The sequence below is a fragment of the Miniopterus schreibersii genome, assembly GCF_964146895.1.
Source record: "Miniopterus schreibersii genome assembly, chromosome: 20".
NCBI classification, from domain to species: Eukaryota; Metazoa; Chordata; class Mammalia; order Chiroptera; family Miniopteridae; genus Miniopterus; species Miniopterus schreibersii.
The window spans coordinates 21,251,733-21,278,828 of NC_138122.1; the positions used below are offsets into that span (position 1 = coordinate 21,251,733).

At 51.8% G+C, this 27,096-nt stretch overlaps 1 protein-coding gene across 1 annotated transcript in view; it reads right to left on the reverse strand.

The window, feature by feature from the left end:
• SRRM4 (serine/arginine repetitive matrix 4) overlaps positions 1–18,701 on the reverse strand; it is a gene marked incomplete at its 3' end in the record, with an annotated part of 98,379 nt that extends 79,678 nt beyond the window's left edge. Inside the window, exon 1 of the mRNA XM_081122986.1 lies at positions 17,557–18,701. Coding sequence (XP_080979112.1) covers positions 17,557–17,687 — 131 coding nt within the window. The 5' untranslated portion in view covers positions 17,688–18,701. The remainder of the gene's footprint in view (positions 1–17,556) is intronic.
• Between the last annotated feature and the right edge of the window lie 8,395 nt (positions 18,702–27,096).

A 27,096-nucleotide genomic window follows, 5' to 3' on the forward strand; every position in this document is an offset into this window, starting at 1 on the left:
TTGGTGGTGCTGAGAGGAGGGAGGAGAAGGGGACCAGATGGCAGACAGGCGGGTGGCGGTAGGCCCTGCCTCCGCCGCCTCCTCTCACCGAGCAGATGCCCTAGGAACAAGGGCCCGGAGGCAGAGGCAGGATTAGAGGGGGAAACTCCGTATCAATTAGTGTCAAAGGCCCTGAAAGCTGGTGGGGGAGGGGCAGCCAGTTGGCTCGGCTAAGGAGGGGGAGGGGAGAGACCACTGATGGGGGGGCCAAGGCCAGCCCACAAGGGGTTAACATGAATCTTCCCAGGGAGTTGGGAGGGAGGAAAAGACATAGCCTTAGAAATCATCAAGGGCAGCACCCTGCTTTCAAATGGGTAAACTGAGGCCAAGGAAGGAGAAGAGATTTGCTGGAAGTCTTACAGCCTCAGGACTGGGCTAATACTACTATCAGAGCTCTAATATTATTAGCTATTAGGTAACATTAGATACTATTAGATACTAGGTAATGCTAATAGATGTTGGATAATATTACTAATAATATTAGTATTCTTATAAGTAATAATACCAACAATTTTAACAGCGATGGAATAGTATTAGCCTCATTGCCGAGCACCCAACATATTAGGCAGATGGTTTTTTATCTAATTTAATCTCCCCAATGGCCTGATAAGCTAGGTCTTAAGAGCCTTGGTTTTATAGATGAAGAAATTAAGGCTCTGGAGGGCAGTGAGGCTGCCCACAGTCACACAGCCAATAGAGCTGGGCCTGAGTCTAACCCAGAACTGAGCCAACCAACCAACCAACAAACCAATCAACCAACCAACCAACCAACCAACCAACCAACCAACCAGCCAACCAACCAACCAACAGCAAGGCTGGTCTGGATTCCCTCTTGGACTGAGGCTGGGTCTATGCTGGTTTAGAGCAGTAGCGCTCTTAACCCCTCACTTCTTTTACCCTAAAAAAGGGACCTGAATTTCAAGCCCCAAGACCAAATTTCAAGTTCAAGCTTAGTGTACAAGCTGTGTGACCTCGGGCAAGTCACTGAGCCTCTCTGAACTTGTTTACTCCTCTGTCCTGTGATGTCATCTCACAATAGAGGATGGGTACATTTCTTTTGATAAGCGCCTATAATGGGATACTATGTAGGCATTAAAAATGACAAGGTGGACAGATATTTGCTGACACGGGAAGATACTCAGACTGTATTGTTAAATTAAGGGGGGAACGTCTGAAATTTAAAAAATATATATGCCCAAAATATTCACAGTGGTTGTTATCCTGTGCCGTGATTTTGTGTGTGTGTCTGTCAATATTTACAAAAACCAGTATTAATACAAGTGACAAATATTTACAGGGTGTTGCTGACATCAGTCTTGCCCAGCCCTGAGTGTTATGAAGGCCCCAAGAGTCCGGCCCCGCAAACTACAAAGTGCCCCTCACACTCAAGGGCTGGTCTGTGTCTTGGGGTGGCGAAGATGGGAGCCAGGGTCTCATACACAGCTGGGCGAGAGGCCCGGCACTCCCGTAGCTCTAGTCAAAGGCATAAAGAGCCAGCATCTGCGGGCTGCCGGGGAGGGAAGGGTTAATGTGGAAATCCATAAAGCTGACCCTGGGGCGGCCCAGTTAGGAGACCATCTGCCAGCAGGCCAGCAGCTGCCAATCCCAGGCAGGCCCTGCCTCCTCCCAGGCTCCTCCCAGCCCACCACCCGCTCTGGGAGCAGCCCAGATGCCCGCGCCTGGCCTCTGTCCCCAGCCGGGGATCCTGCCAGGCACGATCGACAGACGCTTCACCCCCCCCCCCCCCCCCCCCCGCAGCAGCTTTGGCACCGAGGCAATAAAGGTCACCTACTTTCTCACTTACGGTCTCATCTGACCAATAGATGCGGCGGCGTGTTTCCCATTGGAGAGCTGAGCAAACTGAGTCTCAGAGGAGCCAAATGACTTGGGCAAGGACGCAAATTCTCCTTGGGAGGCAGCCCAGGCTCCGGGGGGAAGCAGCGAGCCCAGGTGCCCTGGCAGTCCCCCACGGGCACTGACCCCTCGGAGCAAGTGCCTCTTTTTATACCCCGTCACCACCCCGTACTCCAGGGGCCAAGACTGGTTCTGTCCTGGGAGACCAAGGGACAGGACAGAGAAGAGTTAACTGGAGGGGCAGGTGGCGGAGGGACAGGATCCTCCCTGGAACCTGCCCAAATGTGACACTGAGCAGCTCAGGACTGGCGGCCAAAGGAGGCAGAGAGAGACCCCAAAGCTCCCAGAACAGATGGGCCAGCGGGGGCACGAGAGGGGCAAATGGTGTAATAATCGTAAGGTGTCGAATTCCTCTGGTGGCCCCCCGTTTCCACAGCCCGTTCGAGTCCATTATCTTGCTGGAGTCTCAGCGCCTCTGGACAGCAGAGGGCCAGGGGCTGGGAGACCCATCTGGCAAGAGGAGGCCACTGAACTCAGAGAGGTGGAGAGGTTTGCCCAAGGTCACACAGCCCGTGTGCTGTCAGGACAGCCAGAAAAAGGGGATCAGTTCTCCTGAATACTAATCCATTCGATCTTCCAATTCCCAGCCCGGGAGCTTGGGGTGAGGAGATATATATATATATATATATATATATATAAGCAATTAAATAGCAATAACAATAATAAAACCAACATGTGTTGGTCCCTTACAACATGCCAGGCACTGCTTTAAGCACTAAATGTGTATCATCTCACTTAATTCCCACTTTGGCCCTACATGAGGTAGGTATTACCATCGGCACCGATTTAACAGGAGATAGAGACAGGCTCACATGAATGAGTGAAATCACTTGCTCAGGGACACCATTATAAAGCAGTGGAGCCACGATTCAAACACAGCCCTGGCTGGTTTGGCTCAGTGGTTAGAGCATGGGTCCAAGGACTGAAGGGTCTTGGGCTCGATTCTGGCCAAGGGCTCGTCTCTGGCCCCGGTCAGGGTGCATGCGGGAGGCAACCAATGGATGTGTCTCTCTCACGTCAATGTTTCTCTCTCTCTCACATCAATGTTTTTCTCTCTCTCTCCCTTCCACTCTCTCTGAAAAGCAATGGAAAAAATATCCTCAGGTGAGAATTTTAAAAAAAAGAAGACTGAAACATAGATCTCCCTGTCCCTCCACCACCAGAGGAGCGACTCCCAATCATCGCTGCCCATTAGAATCACCGGAGAGTTTAAAAAAATAATATCTTCTGCCCATGAGGAGGGCTTCCACCCGGGGCTCTGCCGGCACTGTTGTCGTCTTAGCCACATCTAGACAGCCACGCATACAAGATGTCTCATTTTTAGTTGGTGACCTCCCCTCATGACCTCTGCCAGCTTGCCTACTGAACAGTCCCAAACCCTTGAGGGAAAGCAAGTAGGGGAAATGGGAACGGAAAATACGTAGAAAATTGCCCTCATTTTTGATAGTCAGCGATTTTCGCAGCTGCTGACTTCAGTCTTTTGGGCGCAGCCCTGAGAGGATGGAGGAGCGCGGATGCCGCAGAACCCGGGGGGCTGGGGCTCAGGGCCGGCTGGGGGCTAGGAGGGCACAGAGCCATGCGGTTAGGGCTGGGCTTGGATGACACTATTGTTGGGGGGTGAGGAGAGACAGCACTTACCCCTCCCTGGTCCTCGACCATAGGCTGTACCCCAAGCCTGACAAGAAAGGACCTTCGGGGCACCACATTTTATGTGTGGAAGTGCATGGAGAGGGAAGAACAGTGGTTCCCCCTTCCCTTACAGTTATCACCGCACAGCTCAAAGGCACGAATAGACGTAAAGGATTTGGGAAAGGGAAAAACACTATGCAGGTGCAAACTATTACTTGATAAATTAACTAGCTGATTGGCAAGGAGGTGGGATGGCACAGAGCTCTGGAATCAGATAGGACTGGGTTTGATGATGTTTTGACCTCTCTGAGCCTCAGTTTCCCCATCTGCAAAGTAGAAGTCAGCACACTCCCGCTCCGAGGGCACTGCGAGGCTTTAGCGAGTCAGTGCACATGTAATGCTTAGCATGACGGCCGGCTTGGCTTACGTTGCGGTCACTGTCGCTGTTCCTCTTGCTATTATTATTATAAATAACTCAATTAGTCTTAGTTTTCTCATCTGTGAAATGGAAAAAGACAGTCTACCCAGCTCACAGTGATTTCATTTTCTGGAGTTCTTTAAAAATGCAATATGCCAACTCTGCGTGTAAGATGAATCGCCCCCCCCCCCACTAGGCACAGCTGGGAAAGGATGCAGTAAGGGGAGATGGGGCTCCCCGAGGCCGCCCCTCCTCGCTGGCTCCCCCTCCCACATGGCATTCAGGTCCCCGGGCAGGAGGCAGCTGGCTGCTCCGTCCTGGCTCTGGGTTCCAGAGCCCCTGCAGCCATGGGCTCCTGCAGCCTCCCAGCGTCCTGCTGGCAGAGCAGAGCCAGAAATAGCTCCCTCGGTGCAGGACACCCGCTTCCTCTCCTCCCCCCGCCTCAGCTGCCTGGCTTGCCTGAGGAGATCATCCGACATGTCCGCTGAGCTTGGCAATCTGGGGAGCCGGCAGCGAGCAGGCTGGTCCTGGGGCCCTGCCTTCACCAACGTGGTCTGTGCCTTGTCCTCTGAATCCCACCCGGCAGCCAAGTCCTCTCCCGCTGGTTGACTCAACAAATATCTATCGTGTACTAGCTTGTGCCAAGCACTGGGCTAGACTGCTTTCCGATTATATGTGCGCAGCCAAATCTTACTGGCTAAACCACCCCTCCCAGGGGATCGAGCACCGTGCCTGTTCCTAGTTCTAAGTAAATACACATCGGGCATCGGTTGTGTCCTGGGCCCTGCCCTAGTTGCTGGACCTACGGAGATAAACAAGACAAAAAGCCCTCCAGCCAAATATATACATTCCCACGCTAATTAAAAGGTTCCGGGGATTGCTATTCTATTGACATTTCTATCCGTCAACCTAATGGTTTATGTATTTAACAGTAGTTATCAGAGCTGATTAGCCACCGACCAGCTTCTTTCGCCTGGGGCAAGTGACTCCGCCTTTCTGAGGTTCTGGGTTTTTTTACCTGAAAAATGAGCAGGCGCCCTGTGATGAACATGAGTTGAAACGATGGATGTGAAGAGCCTGGCACCAGGAGCATGGTGAGTGTTCGATGGCTGGTGCTTGATCTGATCGTCCCCAAAGCAAAAGATAAAGGTAGAGCCTCCATCCCGCTGCCTCCTTTCCTGCACCAGTGGCAGACATCACTAATCGATCGGCGATCGGCGCGCTCCTTGCTCCTGATCTCAGATACAGCCCCAGGAGCCACCTCCGCTTCAGGCAGCTGCTGCTAGTAGAAGCTGTTGACACTGTGGCACTTTTTATCCACTTGGTTGTGTGCGTCTGTGGTTTGGTTGACACTCTATGGAGAATCTCTCTTTCCTCTCTGAACTTGGTTCCTGGGTGCTGAGGGTCACTTCCTTAGAGACTGAATCCCATGGGCACAGGCCGGTGCCTGCAGGTGCTGTCCATTAAATGCAGGTACCGACTGGCATTCTTCGGAGCAGCAACTTTGGCTCCCATATTGTGCTGAACTGCTGATCAATCTTGGGCAAGTCACGCATTCTCCCTGGACAACTGTGATTATTTTTTTTTTCCTCACGTGTGTTAGTCAGACGTGGTGGTGGAGATCTGGGCTGCGGGAGCCTTACAAGCCTGGGTTCTGCATCCAGTGCACTTCCTGGCTGTGTTACCTTGGAGAAGTCACACAACCTTCCTGAACCTCAGCTTCTTTGTCTATTAACTGGAGAGGGGAACGGTACCCATCACAAAAGCTGAAGGGGCTTAAAGGAGAGGTTGCGTGTGCCATGGGGTGATACTTTGATATTCATTTACATGACGTGTTTCCCCCCAGTATTTCTCCCTCTTTTTCTTAACCATTTAAGCAGACCCTGGGCTCTACTCTCATTGCCTCGGTGGGGGTGGGGCATGTGTCAGGACTGAAAACGGGAGGACTATGAGAGTGTTTTTAGCTTCTGCGTTTTGGAAAAGTCAAAGCGTTTAGGAGAAGGGGACTTATGGATGAGAGAGAAATACAAAGGAAGAAAAATTTCTCTAGAGCAGAAGCAGATTGCCTCTGGACTGGGGAGAGGAGGGGAAGAGAGAGCGGAAGGGAAGGAGGAATGATGGGTGTCACCATGGTAACACGTGTGAACCAACGGCCAATAGCCAGAGCTCTGCCATGCTGGGCAACCTTGGGCAAGTAAAATAACCTCTCTGGGCCGTGTTCTCCCTTACAATGTAAGGCTGTTTTTAGTCACCCTATAAGATAGAGCAAGGAAGTGGCAAATCCTGCTGCTTAACAAATACCTGTTCTCCCAGCCCCTCCCTCAACACCAATGCTCTGGCCCCTGGTCCCCTGCATCGCCCTCTTTGAGTTTAGCTCCGCTCAAGGAAACATGTGGCTCACTACCAGCATCTCTTATCTCCCTGTCTTGAAGGTTTATCCCTCTTCATAGGTGGCTCGATAATCTTCTTGCTGGAAGAGCACTTGTGGCATGAAAGCCATTTCCTGCTGGCTGGTTCTTCTGAGTGGCTGCCCAGTGTAGGAGGGAACCATCGCTACCCTGGGCAACGCCTCACCCAGCCCCCAGCAGGACCCTCCCCCTGCTACCTGAGCCCCGCCTCCACGGAAGGGATCATCTAAAAACCTGAAGGCAGGAGGACAGTTAGGCCGCACCTGTGACACCTTATGTGCCGCGTCTTGCCCCTGAGGAAGAAAGTGCTGGGTCACAGAAGGCTGTGGCGGCAAACACACGCAGGCTGCAATCCTAACTCGGCCCCTACAAGATGAGGACCTTGGCCGAGCTGCTTGACCCCTCTGAACCTCGCCCCCACCATGTACAAAACGGGGACAGTGGTACCTACGGCCTAGCTGGGGTGGACACAATGAAATAATATCTACACACTGCCACAGAGCGTGGCTGTTGAACAGGAGATAGCTACGGTTGCACGGCCTCACAACTAACTAGTGTGACCTTGGGCACCTGACCTGCTCACACTCTGATTCTCTGTCACGGTGTTCACTCCTGCCCCGCGTGCTAAGCGCTACTTATGTATAGACATGCCTCCCCTCCGCGAATGTAAGCAACCTGAGAGCAGAGGGAATTTTATTCAGTGTTGCGCTTTGTGTATAGTAGAAGCTCAGTGCCGAGCAAAGATGTGAACGAAGGAAGGGAGATGCAATCCCTTGGCACAGGTTAAAAAATAAAGTACTGTGGCGACTGTAATCCTTTGTTTCTGACAGGAATGGATGTGTAGGGTCATTTAAATCTCCAGAGCAAAAGGCCTCAGCGCAGAACACCAAGCCTAAGGGGCCTAGCTTCTTCGGGACCACGAGGTTTTAGGTGTCTGGAAAGAACTAAGATCGGGAGGCCAAATTCAACCAGGTTTTCTGGCTCTCAGGCCTTGGAAAAGAAAGTATCTGAGCTGCTATTTCTTACCCTCTATGAAATGAAATGAAGAAACCCTTACGTTACCATAAATATAGGGGAATAGTGAAGACACAAAGTAGATGCTCAATAAATGTCTGTTGGGTGGGTTGGTAAATGACAGAAGAAAATAGCTGGAGAATGGACACATGGGTGGTTGGAAGAATGAATGAATGAATGAGTGAATGAATGAATGAATGAATGCAAGCCTCCTTGACCAATGGGTGGATGCAGAGTGGATGGATGGACGGATCGATGGCTAGGTAGTGAGTGGATGGACGGAGTAGATGATGCTGAACGTGTGGTGAGCGGGTGGATGGGTGGATCCAGCAAGCAGGCAGCATGGAGCCTGTGCAGAATGACCTTGATTTGGTAATGGCTGCGCCTAAATGGGTCAGCCTGGGGTAGGTATTGCAATGAGAAGCCCAAATTGTTCACTCAGGGAAGGTTCAGTCTCCTCCTTTCCCTCTCTTCCCAGGGAAACTTGCTTCCAGGGGGGCTGCCACATGCATGTGGCATCAAACTCCGTCGGTGAGTGTGCTCACCCCGAAATAAAACAGCTGGGCAGTGCCAGGGGACACACGTCCTGAGCCGCTTTCTCTCTTGGGCATCACTGCGGCACTGGACGGAGCAGAACGGAGCCACATCCTGAGACATGGTACCAGCTTGTCAAGAACGTCCCTGTTCCCACAGGGTGCCTCTCTTTTCCACAGGGTGCTCCTTGTTTCCACAGGGTGCTCCTTGCTTTTCTAATCTTTCCTTCCTGTGCCAGGGGATTGGCGGAGCAGGTGTTTCCACCCGGTGGAGGATACAAATTCTCTCTTAGTATTACTCAGCTGTGTACTTTTAGGCAGGTTACTTACCCTCTCTGATCCTTCATTTTCTCATCTACAAAATGAAGAAGCTGTGTTTGTGTTCCTCAAAGGTCCCCTCTGGCTAAATGCCACAGTGAGTGATGCCAGTTTGTAAGAACCTAACCATTGGAAGTTGCCTTTATGAGAATGGTTTCCTGTTGGAAACAAATGTCCCACAATAAATGGTGGCCCTGAGCCATCCCGCACCACTGCCCAGATTCCTACTTCCTGTGAGAGTGGGCCGGGCCCGAGTCACCTGCCACCTGGCCGTGGGAGCGAGGCTGGCCAGACAAAAGCCTCCTTATCAGCCGGAAGCTCTGAAATATGATCCCAGAAACAGCCAGAGCTGCTCACCTGCTCTGCGAGGCACGGGCCGGGTACAGATGGGCACCTCCTCAGGGTCCCCAGACCAGGCTTTGGGCAGCATGTGCCATAGGAGTCTTTATGGGGCAGGGTGCCGTATCTCACAGTGGGGGTGGGGAGCAAGAGAGCGGTGACTGGTCACCTGATCACGGTGGGGAAGTTCAAACACAAACCCTGACGGTGGGCAAATACCACTTTCCCGAACACAGAGCTCGCCCAGGCTGGCTCAGGCTACAGACCTTGGGCAACCCCCCACCTTTGTGGGTCTCAGTTTCCCTAGCCAAGTAATGAGGAGCTGAGTTAGATTACTGGGCCCTAAAGATCCTCTGATCTCATGTCTCTCAGGAAGAGAGTTTGAGAAGGAAACCCCCACATATGTGTATTTACTTATAAATCATATATACACACTGTTGTTCCAAAACATGTATATGATAAAACACATCCCTCACCCCTCCACATGTAAAATGAAGAGATCGGGTGACCTCTACACCCTTTAGCTCTAAAATTCTGATGCTGCACCTCTGTGCGTCTCTGAATTTCCTCATTGGTACCTGCATGCCCTCATAATTATTCATTCAACAAATATTTAAAGATCGCCAACCATGGGCCACTGTCCTAGGTGCTGAGATACAGCTGAGACAGACATGGTCTCTACCCTCAGTAGTTCAAACAGTTCTCAAAGGAAACAACATCGCTGTTTTCAAATATTGGCCATTTCAGACTATCAGGCATGAAAGTGATGTCATGAAGGGAAAGTGTGAAAATTCATGCATCCAACCAACATCTGTTTGGCTCTCTGCTATGTATCAGGTGAGAGAGAGACACCAAAATGCACACAGACTGTCCCTGTCCTCATGAAGCTCATGGTCTATTAGGAGAGGTACGCTTTAATCAACTATCCCACAATCAATATAAAATTATGTGTCGAGAACCAAGAGAGGCACTACAGTGCTAAAAAAGCCTGTAATGTGGGGCGTGACCTAGTCTGGAGCACTATGTATGGAAGGATTCCCTAAGAAAACAGCATTGAGCTGAGATTTTAAAGGGGAGTAGGTGTCAAATTAGGCACCAAGGAAGAGGGGAGCTTTCCTGGCAGCATGTGCAAAGGCCCTGAGGCAGGAAGGTCATGGAAAGTTTGAGTAACTAAAAGGAGTAGGATGCAGCAGGAGGAGAGGGAGTGAAGGGCAGTATTTTAGGAATGAGTATGGAATCAGATAATAGATGAAACGTGCCGAGCACAGGGCTGGGCACACAGTAACAGAAGGAGCTCAGCACACACGTTCCCACCATGAGTGAGCGCACACGCACCATGAACGCGCACACTTTAGGCCCAGATGGAGCCTCTCCTCCCGCAGGAGTGTGACTGTCTTGTAAAATTCCAGCTCACTTGCGTAAGCTTAACTTTTAATGAAGCCAAAGAACAGTGATCCGGTGTTTCTGCTCAGCGAAGCTGTCAGCAGGATGTAAGCCCTGGGAATCCGGCAACTAGGGGATTCTCCTGATGAGAAACATTTGCGTCCAGAGGATCTTAATATTTGTTTTGAACAGATACATGTAGACACGAATTACTTAATGACTGTTTTAGGGTTCGGCATTGTTCCCTTATTTGGTTTGGCTTTGTCTCTATGACATCTTAATTCTGTGTTTTATTTCACGGAGCTCCGCACACAGGCTGTGGCATATGGGAGCTCCCTCAGCGAAATCTCGGATGGAGTGGGGGCGGGGAGAGCGAGCAGCCTGTATGCAGCGGAGGGGGCCGCTAGGCGACAGGGACGGCCTAGGTTTGTGCGCGCTGAGTATGAGATACATCAAACCCTCGCCGTCATGGGAACAAGATTTGCCACTGCCATTTGGAAGTCTAAACAGTGTCTTTTTCAATTTCCTAATCTGATTGATCACAATCAGAGAGACTGTAAATTTCATGCTTGTCCATAGCACACGGAGGGCCCAGCTAGGCATCGACACTGCTACTCAAAGTCATCCCTGGCTGCACTGGAGTCGGGAGAGAGGAGCCGAGAGGAGCAGAGCAGACCCAGGACCCTGACTGAGAGGGCGGGAGCCCCACGGCGGCCCCCCCACCCCCCGTCTCTTCCCAGTCTAGGAGCTACGGACCCAGGAGGTCCTTAACTGGCTTACAAGGTGCTGCTTCCTCTGTTTGCTGCCTACGTCTCTTCTGGGGAGTCCCCTCCTGTCTTCCCCTTGCTCACTCGGCTCCAGCCACATGGGCTTTCTTGCTGTCCCGCAAACACACCAAGCTTGCTTCTACCCCAGGGCCTTTGCACTTGCTGTTCCCGCTGTCTCAAACACTCCCCTTCCCCCCCAGTTATCCTCACGGCTTGCTCCTTCCCCTCCTCCCAGGTCCCTGACCCCTCCACCCAACACTGAGGCCCTGCCCTCTCCCTCCATCCCTTCCCCCATCTTGATTCCTCTCTAAGGCCCTTACTGCCGCCTGACCTAGTGTGTCCGTGTTTCTTCACTTATCCCTCTCCCTGCACTAGAGCGGGAGCCTCACGCCGGTTCACTGCTACATGGAGTAGGAGCCCGATAACACTGGTGAACGAATGCAGGCACGACTTCATTTTTCTAGCCTTAGGCAGCTTCGTCCCCATGAGGCATTCGTTCCTCAGTGGTTTGGCTGCGACGCGTGTGGGCTCACTCTGGTCCCCTCCACCATCGGCGGTTGCTCCAGGAATGCAGACTGAATTTCGTTTTAGCCAGAGCTGGACCTTGAAGGACAAGAAACCCAATGGCCCAACACCAGGCTCTGCATCCCTGAGCCCGTGATGGGAAGTTGGGAATTTTAGAGTACCTGGGCTGTTCCCTCCCACCGCCCTCCTTCATTAGCACTGACTACGGGTCCCCAGCAGGTAAGGTCCCCCCAAGGGCGTGCGACCTTCCTTGAGACTCTACTGGGGATAAAGGCCTTTTTCATTCTCAGCACCCCTTGCATTTCTAGGTAAAACTGATGAAATAAACAAATCATTGCCACGGTACAGATCAGATAACTAAGGAAACTGAGATTATAAGCAAGCGACCCCGTGCCTCATAGAGGGTTGCCCTCTCCCCGGCTTCCCACACCCCCCTTCTTTATTCCTACCTATATTCTGCGGTGCTCCAGGCGGCCAGCCCTGTGTCACACAAATGCGTGTTTGTGAATACCCTTCCAGGGCCCTCAAAGGGAGACACTGCATTTCATTCCTCTTTTCCTCCCTGATGGGCCTGGCACGTTGTACGAACAAAAACCAAAATTTATTATTAATAGCAAGAGCTGACACTGACGGAGTCCTTCCTGTGTGCCAAACAGCACTTTCCAGAAAGCAGTTCATTCAGTTCTCACAACAGCCCTGGGAGGTAGCTACTATTATTAGCCCCATTTTGTGGATGGAGAAACCGAGGTGTAGAATGTCAAGTTGCTGGCCCAAAGTCATGCAGCCAGTAAGCGTTTGCAAACAGTGAGAGGGAACATTTCTTTTGATCAGATTTTTCCCAACAGCTCTACACATCCCCAGTGGCTCTTTGGGGAACGTGAAAATCATGTTCCCAAATGAATGCAGAGCAATGGGGTGGGCAGGTGGCAAGGCCAAGGGACCCCAGCTGTCACCACCAGGCAACCCCAGCCCAGGGGGTGAGGGGCGTGGCAGTCTCTCTGGCTGCATCTCATCAGGTGGCTCATGTCATAGTAACGAGACTGCTATTTTGGGGGGGGTCTTGATCTGTGCCGGGCACTGGGCTGTGCTCTTTCTATGAATTACCTCACTCATGCCTCACTACAACCCCATCTGCTGAGTATTTCACATGGGGAAAGTGGGGCACGGAGCAGTGAAGTGACTCGCAGATCCCGAAGGTAAGGAAGGGCAAAGCAGAATTTCGGTCCAGGGGGTCCTGATTTCCGAGCTCAAGCCTTTGACCATTTTGTTTTCTCCACCTCAGAAACACCCCCTCACACCTCCGAGCAAATCTCAGCATCAAGCAATTAAAGAGCTCTGGCTTTGTTGAGCCCCTGCAAATTCTTCCACCTCCCAGGAAAGTACAATCTGAAAGAGAGAATATTTTTTAAGATTCACTGTGCCCCTGCAGCCTGCCTGAGGTGCTCACAAAGCAGAAGGCACACGACCCAGGCTTCTTTCCTCATTAAGGGAGCTGGGCTTTTAGGGACATTCCCCCTTCTGGGTGGCTTGGAGTGCGGGGCGGCGGGGGAGGGGAGTTCATGGAGGCTCACATAGGCCTAGACGGCACTTCCAGGTGGCATTGAGTCCAACCACCTGCCTTTGTACCAGCCAACATATCTAATCTCCCAGACAGACAGACAGACAGACATCTCTATCTGGGGAGCTTCACTCCGATGCTTGGGAGAGTCGAGTCTGTTTGCGGGGTGTGTGTCTCTGGATTGCGCTGATCAGATTCCCAGGGTGTCAGGCCTGGGAGTGGCGCTGGGAGAGAGCGGCTGGGCTGCTGGATTTGCACCGTGTACTCACTCAATGAACACATCCGACTGTCACTGACATGTCCCGCAGCCCGGGGCTCTCAAATAGCTCGCTGCCCAGTGAACACGCCGGCCGTGTGGGACGTGATCCCCTCCCGACCCCTGCACGCCACTTGACAGGTTTCACCTTTCAGGAGAGAGGCTGGACCGAAACCGTATCACGCCCTTCCCAGAGAAAAGCCTCACTGGCCGCCAGGGCGAGCTTTCTCCGTGACCCTGGCTCTTAACCACAGGCTGTCAGGAAATCACTCCCAGCAGCCCCTCACTGGGCTCCCGGGGGCAGAGTCAGCACAAATTGATCTCTTGGCACGAAGGGGAGTCTTGAATTAAATGGTTCAAAGGCATTTTTCCCGACTTACAATTTGGCCATCTTTCCCTTTCTGCGGTAAAATCTGCAACAGTTTGGGATTTATGATCCTTTGGACAGGGACTGGGCTGAAGTCTGCTTCTGGACCATTCTGAATGGAAAGGCTTTTCGAAGAAAATTAATAATTTGCCAAAAGAATTGTAAAGGGAATGCTTATTCTATTTTAATGAGGGGGGCCTTCTCTAGGCCTTTACTATTGCGCTTTGTATCCACAAACAATTGATATGCTAATCACAAATGATGTTTACATGCTCATTAAGTCCTCAGCTACTACTGGGCCACATGATTATGATTATTACGGTCTGAGCAGGCCTCAAACACTAGGCTTTCCGCTTGGAGTCTAAACTTCTTGGGTACAAAGTTTTCTGGACTAAGCAATTAGCAAAGATAATGAATTAATTCCAGGGAAAATGACTATACTTCTTTGGCAGGGACAGAAAGGAAGGGGGGGGGGGCTCTCAAGGATCTTGTTGACTCACACTGGTCGCTTTCAGCTGGTATAGGGTGAGGTTTGAACGTGATGACCCTACCTCCTGGTTTGCCTGGGTAGTTCCTATTATGCCTCCCACCCTGGGCGAACTGCTCACAGCAACCCCTTCCTATCCCCCGTGCCAGGAACCCCAAATTATATAGTTTGCTCTGGATTTAACGGAACTAGGGATTAACATTGTGATTTTTTTTTCCCCCCAAGGAGTTTGAGGCTTCTCTAGACTGGCAGCTGCTGGTCATCTCTACACAAACCTAAAGGATACTCTGTAAAGCTGTCGTACCAATCCTTGCTGAATCCAGATCATTCTTCAACTGAGTCAGATCAGAACGCAGCCCACCTGCCCTTAGGGAGGGAAATCACGGGAACACTCCCCCCTTGGGGTCTGTTAATTCCATCTCAATGTAGTTGCCCGCCAGGAGTTGAAATCCCACTATTTTTACTGTCAGCATTAATGAGGGAGGGAGAGAAATGGATGGGCGCGAAGAGCACAGTACTGGAAGGAACTGTTGATTTCCTTCGGCCGACACAGCTCCGAGCTGTTTGTGTCAGAGGCAGTGTCTATTAAGCAATCGCTATGGGGAGTGCTGTACCTGCCTCAGTCCTCATAACCCACTGCCCAAGACGGCTACGGTTACTATTTCTATTCTCAAGCTGACAAAACAGGCTCAGCATGGTAGAGCCACTTGTCCCGGACGCTCAGCTGAACGGTGGAACCAGGGTAGGAATCCAGGTTTGTCTGCAGCTCGGGTCTGAACCCGTCACCACTATGATGTACGGCCTCCCGCTCGGTTATACTGTCCTGACATTTGAGTCAGACATCTGCTGGCAATCTGATACATTATAAAGCTACTGCCTCATCAAGTATGCCGCTCGGGGGGAGCGGAGGGGAGAGGGGAATAGGGGATGCTTTGCCTGGAGTGCTTGTATGATGTATGCATATTGCTAAGGAACCAACGAATTGAATGTAAGTGTCTATCCTGGTACTAAATTATCTTCGGAGATAGACTTAAAATATCCTGGGGAAGTTCATTCGGGGGGTAGCCCTCATCTATAAACAAATACGACGTGTGTAACCAACAGAGCTGGCTGGTGGTTCACCCGCCTCCTCCCCCATCTCCCCGCAGACAGCGACAGGAGCCGATCTGCTGACTGTGAACGGGGCTTGACTCATGGAACTAAACAACATTTCTGATGAGGCCAAGTCCCCGGGCTGCCTCCGGAGGAAGCTGCTGGGGCCCAGCCGATGCGACGCCCATGCCTCTGTCCCTCTCCGTCCCAAGAACTCTGATTTAGAAACATGGTACTTTCACCCTTAGGTGAGCATAGGGCGGTAAAGAGGTGGACACTGACCACCCCTGGGTGTGGCTGGCTGGGGTGACGAGGGACATGATTCAGGTTTGACAGACAGTCTGTCAGAACACAACTCAAACCCAGCCCTTCCCGAAGACTTGAACACAAATGCTTGCTGCTCACTCCCCGCCCGAAACCAGGAGTAACATCAGCCGTAAAGCCGGAGTGTGTTCTACGGGGAGGCCGCACCTGTCATAGAAGTATTGGAGGGGGTCCTTCCCGCAAGACGAACGCGAGGGGCTTACGGCTCAGACTTTCACCTCAGGGGTGGAGACTCAGAACATTAAAAGGTACGGGGGGGAGGGGGGGGAGCGGGAAATAATCCCTGTGTGGGGAGGGTTGGCTACTGTGAGATTCTCAGATGGATGAGACTGGGGTTGATACAAAGATACGAAAAGCATGAGAGTTGGGAGACCTCATGGGCAATCTGTGGGACTGAAAATACAACCAAGAAAAGAGCATGTCAGTAGCAGACCGGCAGGCACAGGGTGAGGGCATCACCAAGCCAGGCGGACATTAGGCAAGCTTTTCAGAACGAAAATACCACCAGGAATCTGCTCCCCCGTCCCTGGACCCCTGAAATATACAGGTGACCCTGGATGAAATGCCACACTTCTGGCTTCCCGTGAAGATTGCCTCTAGTCCCTTCGACAAGGGCATATTTTTTGGCCAATGCAGCACCTGATCTGCCAACAGTAGGTGCACTCACTCCAAAGGTGGACCGGATGGCAGGAACCCAAGAAGATAAAACTGCTGACGTCAAAACTCTCTACAAAGAGCCTCCTTCCAAGCAGAGAAACATCAGCTTTGGATGGCACTGGTGTTATGGTTTCCCTCTCCGGCCTGTGCCACAGGGTGAACCCTCTTTCCCATCCACAGATACTGGCCGCCTGCTACATCCTGCTGGCCCATCACCCCGTCCGCCCATTCCCAATGCGGGGCACCCATTTTTCTAAAGACCCAGCTGAGCCGGGTCCCTATCAGACCTCGAAAAGTTCCCCAGGCTGAGGAACTTCGATTTCAGGGAGGCTTCCCTGTCAGCCCTCCGCCCCGCAGCCGCTGGAAAGTTCGGATTCAGTTGTCGCAGAAGGGGCATTCTGTCTGGAGCACTTTCCCAGCATATTTTCAATCTGCTCCCTTAATGTTGCCTGCCAGGGTTAACAAACCCTCCAAGTGGTCTCCCCTGGGCCACTTCTTTCTTTGTCTCCCACCAAACCACTCACCCAACTCCAGCAAATGATCAGTTTTCCTACTGCCTCAATTTTCCCTGACAGGGGGCACAGCCTTCTCCCCTTTCACTCTCAAACTCCTCTAGATGGAGCGATTCATGAAAAGAAGAGCTGGGTTTCCTCTACCCTGGAACGCTTCTGGTTTTGCTCAGCCTTCCCTCCGTTCACCCCACATCCCCTTCTGCCTCTTTCCGCATCCCCGGTCATTTCTTCCCTTACCTCCTCCCCCCCGCATCACACCAGGTCCACCAGCACCGCCTAAGGACCTCTCCTCCTGCCCGAGTTCAAAGCAATCCGGTCCTTTTTTGAAAAACCGGGTAAAACTCTTCCAAGACCATCTCCGTGATCTCGGGAGGCCCCTCCCTGACTCCTCAGCTCAGTTCCTGGTTTTGGATGCTGGGGAGGAGAGGCTTCAGCAGCAACAGCAGCCAGAAAGGCAGGGAGCAGGGTGCTGTTTGGGGTGCATCTGAGGGAACAGCATATGGGCGGGCGGCTTTTGTCCAAACCTTCAGAGCTCGCTAGTTTCTGAGCTGAGCGAAGTGTGTCACTATCTGGGAGCACTGCTCAAGCTGGGCCAGCCCGCATCTGCTCCTTTTTTGTACACCTCTGTCCACCTCAAATCCACCATGTTCCCCCCACCACCACCCACCCCGTGCTCTGAGCTCTGCGACACCAAGAAAAGTTTCTCAGTCAAGTCGTATCCCACCTACACCGCCCACCCTAAGCAAGCGAAATCGCTTGAACAGAAGCTGCCAGGTCAGCACAGCGCCGTGCTGCTCCTCGCTCAAGACTCTCTGTCCCTTCTCACCAGCCTCCACCTCCTACAAGCAATTGGTTCCCGTGTGCCAGCCACACGGAGAGAGCGCGCGCGAGCAGTGACAGCAAAAGGCAGGCACCCCGTCCGGCCCAGCTGTCTGCATCCACCCTTCAGGGCTCTGGGGCACAGGCCAGAAAACGGGGAGCATCAGGGTCTCCCCTCTTAAGAAGGAGGTCATTACCTTGGCAGCGGCTTGCGGGCTGTGATGCTGGCGACAATGATGCTCTCAGGACGTGGGGTGGCCACAGCCTTAAAGGTTCCTCGCCAGAACTTCTCAAAGAGCTGCTTCTCGCCTTGCTGAACGCTCGCCATGGCCCACGCGGAGGGGCCGGGCCGCCCGGGCCGCTGTCCGAAGTGCTGAAACGTGGATTCCAAACCGGGGCGCACCCGGCACCGCGCGCACCGTCCGCGCGCCGCGCAGAGCGATGGGGTGGGAGAGATCGGGGTTCAGGGCGGGGGGATGGGGAGCCTCGTTGCCCCTGGCTTTCTTCGGCTCCTGGGCGGGCTCTGGGCTGCGCTCGGAGCCGGCGGAGCTTCCGCGCCCCGGTTAGGGGAAGGGGCGCCGGCAGAGAAGCGGCGGCGCGGTGGTCGGCGCGCGGTGCGGTGCGGGGCGCGCGCGGGCGAGCTCGGGCGCGCCCGGGTTTTGTCTCGCTCGCCGCGTGACGTCGGAGGAGGAGGCTGGTCGCGCGAGCTGCGCTTTCCTCCCCCTTCCCCGTCTCTCCTCCCCCGGCTCAGCCTCCCGCCGCCATCTGCATAACAAAAGCCCGCAGGTCCTGGGAAGAGAAAGGGCGGGGCGTGCGCCTGTCACTCGGGCCCCCCGCCCTCCCCGCGGCGACAGAGTTGCTGCGCTGACCCGAGGAGAAGCCACCCGGCGCCCACCCCGAACCGAACCGGGCCCGCAGATCCTGCTGCCCAGCCCTCGCTCCTCCCCCACTGTCGCGGGCCTTCGCTCCACCCGTTCTTGGGCGTGATCCGAACCCGGCCGCCTCCCTTCCAGCCCCTTCGAAAGTCTTTTAGCGGATCTCTTATTGAAGGGGGGGGGGGGGGGGCAGTAAAAACTTAACCTCTCTGCCCAAGCCAACCTGCCTCCCCCCCCCGCCCCCCACACACACTTCTGGGAGTGACTGTCTAGGCCAGAAAAGGGGGTCCCCGCGTTCCTCTTTGCGCCCTGAGCGCCTCGAGATCCCCACCACCCCAAAAGTGCCATTTGATGGACAATCCGTCACCGGCTCGGCCTCTCGCCATCTGCCGAGCCGGGCCCCCGCCCGCAGAGGGGCGCAGCGTTACATCTGTGCCTGCGGCGCTTTTGTGCCTCACAGCCAGCCAGCCGCCCGGCGTCCCCGCTGCCAGACGCATCCACAGGAGAGAGTAACCCCACCCACCCCGCCCCGCCCCATCCCACCCACTCCTGGGGAATTCGGCTATAGCCACTTTTCGTAACACAGCTTGTCTCGGGAGAGCCTTTCCGGGGAGGGATTTGAGGGGGAAATCTGACGGTTATGGGGGATAGGTACTTTTTGGGCTCGCTCTCCATGTTCTACCCCTTTCTCAGTACAACCCTAATCCCAAAAAGTGGGAGGTTAGAACCACAAATACACCCTAGAGGGGCAGAGGGTTTGGGCAGAAGAATTTCTCTACTTTCACCCACAGGGTTTTCAGTAAGAGAAGCAGGTAATCGCAGGACCCTTTAGGCCGTCTCTCCCTCGGAGCCCTTTAGCCTCAGCAGAGCTGCTGTTCCCACTCCCCGGGCTGCAGGCTCCTGGGAAGAAAGCTCGCCGAGTCTTAAAGGCCTCCGAGCGCCTGGCACCGGGTCCCCGCGGAATGCACCCATGCCCTTGCTGATGCTGAGGGCGGTGGGGACCAGGGAACCCCTGCAGCAACGCGAACTTCAGGAATTCTTTGAAAGTGAACAGGAGGGGAACACAGAGAGATGGGGGAGCAGGAAAAAGGACCGTGGGGTAACGGGGTACTGGTTCAGAAGCGCATATACCCTGGATATCTGTACGTGTATTTGGGTATTTGTGTGCCTGCTTCAGCGAGTGCCTGGGAGCGCTGCTGCTCTGCAGTGACCCCTTCTGGTCAGCAACTAGAGATGCACGTGCTGGCTTCTTAAAAGTGGGTTGCGGCTGCCAGGAGGTGGGGTTAGTTAGGGCTGAGGAGCTGGGAGGTAAAGGAAAGCAGAGACTGGGCTCCACCTCCTCCCCTCCTGCCTCTCAAAAACCCCCACTACCCCTCACTCTCAGGCCCTGTTTCCCACCCAGATGTTGTCATTTTAAACACCTTTGAAAGCCAGCTCCTTAAGTCGCCTGGGATGTTTAAAATCATCTTTCGTCATGATATTTGGGGTGGGAACTGAGTCGCCTGCATGGAAGAGGTAGCTGGGACCCTACCCCCAAAATATCAATTAACATTTCCCAGCCTGCCTGCAGTGATTCTGTAGGGAGCAAAGGAAGTCTGTGAAAAATGCAGCTTCTGTTTTTTGCTTGGGGGATGGAGGTCCCTAGGATAGCAGGCATTCCTGCGGGGAGTGGGGGGGGGGGACTGTGTAAAAACTATCAGATACCCAGGAATGCATGGTGTTGAAACTTCTAAATTGGGGGTCTCAAGTAATAAATTCAGGGCCTCAAAGCCAGACTTCTTGGGTTCAAATCCCAGCTCTGCCATTTCTTAACTGCGATCTTGGAGGAGTGACATCATTTGTCTGTGCCCCTGTTTCTTCATCAGTAATATAAAGATTCCATAAAAATTGAGCATCTTGTGTTTAAGTGGACTAGCTGTAAGGATGAAAGGAATTACTGCATGCACAGGTCACAGAACAGTGCTTGGAACATAGTTCAGTTATTATATAAGAGCACGGCCTCTGGGGTCAGACAGAACAAGGGTATGAAACCCAGCTCCTCCCCTTTTTAGCTGGATGACCTTGGGCTAGTTATTAACCTCTGCCTCAGTCTCCCCCATCTGCAAATTGGAGACATCAGTGCACATTTCGTATGGCTGTTGTGAAGATAAAATGAAATATTGCCTTTAAAGGACTCTGCACAGCGTCTGGTTCGTAGCGAATGCCCGTTAAATGCTAGCGATTATTGCCGATGCTGTTGGGGTCATCACCTGTCAGTATGTTAAGTTAGGCCATAGTTGGTTCAGTAATCATTAGCTGATGCCTAAATTTGGTCAGGCACAGTCCTGGGCATGGAGGATCCAGTGATAAACAAGATACGGTCCCTTCCCTGAAGGGGTTCACAGTCTAATTCACCTTCCAGGTCCCCATTGCCTAACACTTGTGCCCTTTCCACCTTATCAAGCCTGGAATGCCAACTCCAACCAACTGGTAGTGGCAATCTAAAGAATGTGTTGAGAAGGATTCTGAGGCCACATCCCAGAAAGAGTGCCGGGGTGGAACAGCGATATCTGCCACTGACACAGCTTTTTTTTAGTGTAACTTCATTATCATTTTATCACTAGACAAAAGTAACAATAATTCCTTGATATCATCAAATAGCCAATGTTTGGGGGGTTTTTGTGTTTTTTAAAAATATATTTTTATTGATTTCAAAGAGAAAGGAAGGGAGAGGGAGAGAGAGAGAAACATCAATGATGAGTCATTGATCGGCTGCCTCCTGCACACCCCCTGCTGGGGATGGAGCCTGAAACCCGGGCATGTGCCCTGACTGGGAATCGAACCGGGATCTCCTGGATCCTAGGTTGTTGCTCAGTTGCTGAGCAACGCTGGCCAGGCTCCAATGATTTTAAGTGTTTTTTTTGTTTTTGTTTTTAATTGTGTGTTGTTTTGTTCGTTTGAATTGGGATTCAAATAAGGCCCATTCAATGTGGTTGGCTGATAGGCCCCCTTAAGTACCCTTTAATCTCTAAGTTCCCACACACATCTATACACAGATGCCACCTCTCTTTCTTCTTTACTTTTGATTAGAAACTTGCTCGCTTGTCTAGCACAGTTTCCCATTACCCGTATTTTCCTGATTGCATACCTGTCGCATCAATAACGTGCTTCTCTGCATCCTCAATTTCCTGTTAAGAAACGGTAAAGATCTAGAAGTTTAATCAGATTTAAGTTCAAAAGAAAATCCACCAGGAGCTTAATAATGTATGAGTTTTTCTTTTCTTGTGATGCTCGCTGACACTGACGATCTCTGCCTAATTTATTAATTTATTAGAGGTCGCAGAATGGTGGTGTGCTAACCTATCATTCATTTTTCATGGATTAGCTGGAATACGTCTACAGAGAACTATCCCCTCACCAAGTATTTGGGCAACTCGGGGTCCGATTAGTATAGAAAAAGCAGAATAAAAACTTAATCCTTTCCCTTTATTTACTAGTTTAAAAATATCCAGATGGTGTACTAACATCCTTACTGGGTACTGCTGAGTGCTTTTTTAATCTTTCTGATAAATGTAGATGAAATATATTTGATGTGCTTCAATTAATTGTTAGTATTCTTTCTATAAAGTATGTTTTTATTGATTTCTTTAGAGAGAGAAGAAGGGAGAGGGAGAGAGAGAGAGAAACATCAATGAGAGAGAAACAGCAATCAGCACGCCCCCTACCTTGCTCTGTGTGTGTGTGTGTGTGTGTGTGTGCGTGTGTGTGTGTGTGTTGTATGTATGCATCGCTTCTAGCGCCTTCCTGCTTTTAACGATACGATACGCTGCAACTTCTGAATGTGGCTACTCTGTCTCGTCTGTCACTCCTTTTCTACCAGGAGGAATACAGAATTCTCTCCTGGAATGCTTTGAAGCAGAAGACAGAGGCAACCGACCTTTGGTTTTGGGGGGGGGAAGGGGGAGAGATCACAAAAGAGAAAACCAGAGCTGCGCACATGTCTGTGGACACCGCAGACCTTCTGCAGCCAGGGGCTTTGGGGACAGCTCTGCGCAGCAGCACCTCCGTCCTTCCTCACTCCCGGATGGGACGCTGCCAAAATAATTACTGAACGAATCGATCGATAGGCAGTGTTGCGATGTGACCGAGGCTGCTCATGCATCATTCTCCTCCTGGAGACTGGGTTTGCCTTACAGGCAGGCTCGATTCCACACAGGCTCCTGACAGCCCCAAAGTGCAGAGTATCTTACACCTTCCCCCTGACTCCTGGCGGCAGTCCTTTGAAACAGGCTCTGTCGGAAGTGAAGGGACTGTCTGAGATGATACAGCCAGAACGTCCAAGGTACATTTCCCCGTTACTTTTCTTTGAGATTAAAATTAATGTGGCATAGAATTTTGTCTTTAGAAAAGTGAGAAATGATATTTAAAAAAAAAAAAATCCCTTCTAACTAGACTTCTTGGAGACTTCCTGAGGTCTATTTATTCAGGACTTTGAGCAACAAGCTTTTGACTCTCAGCCCCATCGCCTTCAAGGGACCTGTAGATGCGCTTGGGCAACACACAGAGGGTGTGAAGGGCCAGCAATCCTGTCCTCACTGAACTAGGGCAACTCTTATTCCTGACTCAGGCCTCAGTTTCCCCATCAGAGGCAGCCCACAGGATGAATCTGGCCTACAGACGTGTTCTGTTTGATGCCCACAATGTTCTTAAACACAGAGAAGTTGAGTAAGTACAGTTAAAGGCTAATGCCCCTCTTTTTGCCACAGACCCTACCACTCCTAATTGCCTCTCATCCAGCCTTCCTTGGGCATATACATATCCCCCCTTATCTCTATGCCACTTCCTGGGATTGAGCATCTCTAAGGACCCTCCAAGGGGCGGCACTCTGCAGTGTTTCTTTGTTTAGAATATTCGTAATGGTAATTTTAATAATAGCAGAAACTAGCATGTGTTGAGCTCTTGCTATCAGCCTTGCATGGGATTTAGCATTTCACACACACCGTGCTCCCTCATAGTGATCCAAGGCAGAAGCTCTTACTATCACCCTCCCCTTGCATATGAGAAAACTGAGGCTCAACAGAGAGAAAGAGCCTTGCCCAAGGTCACCCAGGTGGTAGTAATTCAAAGAAGAGCTGGGATTTAGATCTAGGTGTTTCTGAGCCCAGGGCGTCCACATGATCTGAAGGAGGCCAGAGATCATATTCAATGGACCACTTAATATGGCCCCCAAATCACGGAGAGTGTCGCTGAGCCTCAGAAAAGTCATTCAAGCCACGTGCCCTTTTTTCTCATTATTTACAAAATGCACTGGGCACAGATTCATGTGCAAGGGGTTGTACCAAGTGCTGAGGTTAAAAAGGGAGACAATATCTTTGCCTTTGACAGGCTCACCATCTAGGGGGTCGGGGCGGGGGCGGGGGGGGAGACAAGTAGACAGGCAGTGACTCTGCATCGTGACCTGCGATACTAAGGGCTAAGCTCAGAGGGCTGGCGATGCTCACAGAAGGAGCACTGTTCTCCGCTGGGAGAACCCGGGGAAAACGAGATTGAAGTGTGAGTGATCCAGGCCCGGGGGCAGGAAGGAGAGGACACTTCATGGAGAGGGCTCTCAGGGACAAAGACCCAGAAGTGAGAGGGAACTTGGCGCTTAGCCGTGGTTCTCAGAGAGGCATCCGGGCCACCTCCTGCAGCATCTCCTGGGAAACCATTAGAAATGCAAGTTCTCAGGCCCCACCCTAGACTTCTGACCCCTCCTAAGTCAGAAATGAACATTCCTAGATGTTGGGTTTCTGCCAACAAGTGTAACTTTTAAAATAAAAATAAATGAAATAAATGGAGGCTGTGAGATTTCTTCCTGTCAAGTGTAGACAGTTTTTGAAAGTCTCAATTACCATAAATTATCATGATCATTGCAAAAAAAAAAAAAAAAAAGGAAGTACATTTTATACCCAAAATGTAGGAGGGAGAAAGACATGATCTCAGAATAAAGAATTTGCTCCGAAATTGACTAAATCTCGCTTGCTGAACGTTTCACAACATTGTCCATATTGTTTGCTTTCCCTCGTTTTGCCACAGTTGGTGGGAAAGACCCCATCAGACCGGCACGGAGCACTTTGGAGCACAGCCCTGGCTACGACACCCCCCCCTGAGGGGGGCAGCGTGGGAACTGAACGAGTGTATTTAAAATAAGCAGCAAAATCAGTGGCTTCTTTCCCAGCTGGAAAGTCCAAGTTAAGTTCACAGAATCACTAACCTTCCAGATCCACCTGTCCAATCCCCCTACTTTACTATTATTATCATCATTTTGCATTTTTTATTGTGGTAAAATAGACACAACCTAAAATTTACCATTGTAACCATTCTTAAGCCTACAGGTCAGTGGCGTTAAGTACACTCACAATGTGGTACAACTCTCACCACTACCCATTTCCAGAGCTTTTCCATCATCCTGAACTGACACCCTAACTCCCCTCGCCCCCATTTCCTGCGCCCGGTAACCCGGGTTCTACTTTCTCAGAGGAAGCAGGGGCTGAGCTGAGAGGCGACAGTCAGCAAGCTGTCCAGGAGAGCAGGTGGGAGCCCAGAGGGTCCGGGCCGAGGGAAGGACGCGGGCTGATGCGGGGACGCAGGAAAGCGCAGAGCCTCTTCCGAAGCACTGGGGGCGGTCAGAGGGGAGGGGACGCCGCGGGGCTTAAATGTCACACTGAGATGCCAGTGCTTCCTTTTGAAGCCGGGGGTCTGGGGGCTTGGTGAAACCTCTGAAGCTCTTTGAAAAGGCTGTGCTCACATGTTTACGTGCATCATCCTGGGATGAAACTATCGCGTTTCCATCAAAACATCCAAAGGGCTCCAGATCCCCGGCTGGGTAAGGATCTCGGGGAGCTGCGGGCAGGCTCGCAGCCGCCCCCTCGTTAGGGCTGGCTCTGTGCAGGCCAGGGAGCGTCAGACACTGGGTGGCAGGCCCAGCGATGGGGAAGGAACAGGCCAGCCTGTCCTTTCTTCCCCCTCAAACCTCCGGGCGTCAGTTCTCTCTGCCTGGGGCCCTCTTTCCCACCCTCGCTGCCACCCACAGCTCACCTAGTTAATTCTAGTTCGTGCTTCAGAGCTCAACTCAAAACCGTGCCCCTTGGGTGCAGCCCCCCACTTCCCCAGTGAGGTCTGGGCCCACTGCACACACCCTTAGCTCCTTTGAAACAATCGCCACGCATCGTAACTGCATGATGGGCAGTGTCGGCCCCCTCCTGTCTACGACAGTGAACGCTCTGTTGGAAGATACCATCCGTCACCTTCATAGTTATAATGTCAGCACCCTGAGCAGGTCCGGGCACACAGTGGGGACTCAATGAGCATGACTATTTGACTGAATGAGTGGGTTCATTACCACCAGAGTCCTTTCCCCTCTCATGCCTAACCCGAACCCCATCCAACTCTTTTTTTAAGAATATGTTTTTATTGATTTCAGAGAGAGGAAGGGAGAGGGGGAGAGAGAGAGAAACATCAATGAGGAGAGAGAGTCGGCTGCCTCCTGCACGCCCCCTGCTGGGGATCCAGCCCACAACCCGGGCATGTGCCCTGACCGGGAATCGAACCCCGATCTCCTGGATCATAGGCCGAAGCTCAACCGCTGAGCCACGCCCAGCTGGGCTTCATTTTGTATCTTAAGCTCTGACCCTTGCAGACCATAGCATGGAGGGGACGAATTGCATCTATCATCTCAGGCAGATTTCCGAAGCCTGCCTCCGTAGCTTCCTAGGGATGTTTTTAATCGATTAGTGAGCAGAGGCGCCCTGGGGTTGAGAATCCAGGGACCTTCCCAGAGCTGTCATCAAGCCCCACCACTGGCCAGCGCCACACGTCACACACACCTGTATTTTGAAAATCCCGGGATCTATTTTCTAATGAGCAAGTTGCCTGGGTCAGAGGCTTTGCAGAAAGATGGTAGAACAAAACCAGAAAGGGACTACGTAGGACAGCATTAGGTTTCACTGGCCCCGAACGTGGGATGATGCATCTTTAACCAACAGGGAATTTTTCCCGTGTCTTTTCCACGCTGTGAGCATTTTCCCTTCAGACTGTCTTCTTCTGTAGAGCCGATGGAACAGGAAAGAAGGAAAGGAAACCACTCTTTTTCATGTCTTCAAAGGCAACCCAAATTTGATGGCTTCCGTGAATGGCTCTAGATAAAGACTCCACTTCAGTCGGCTTTCTGTGATGAAACAACCCTCTTGTTTGTCGAATGGCAGGGAGCAGAAAAGAAAGGGAAGCTCTTGTCGCTGTTAAGTGCTCGGAAAGTGGGCTCCCGCCCAGTTCCCACTAGTGGGGGGGGGCCGATCCCCACAAAGGAATTGTCAGGATGGGAGGCAATGCAGAGGCCTAGCTGCCTAGAAGAGGAGAGAGAATGGGCCTGAGGTGGGAGGCCCTAAGAAGCCCTCATAGGACTGTGGAATTCTGAAGTTATTAAGAAGGTCTGAGCCTGGCCTGTGTGGCTCAGCGGTTGAGCATCGACCTCTGATCGGGGTTCGATTCCCGGTCAGGGCACTTGCCCGGGTTGCGGGCTCGATCCCCAGTGGGGGGTGTGCAGGAGGCAGCCGATCAATGACTCTCTCATCATTGATGTTTCTCTCTCTCTCTCTCTGCCTTCCTCTCTCTGAAATCAATAAAAACATATTTAAAAAACAAAAACTTGTCATTTATACAATAATTTTTTTAAAAGCATTTATTTGACAAAATAGAGAACTTGCAGCCTGTGTGTTGAGATGCATCAATATCTCTATGTCTTTTTCCATCTCAACAAGGAAGTCTGAAGTGCATTCATTGAAAATGCACTAGCACTTGAAATTCAAACGTACGAGAACCACCACTTTATGAGACAATAAGAGTAAA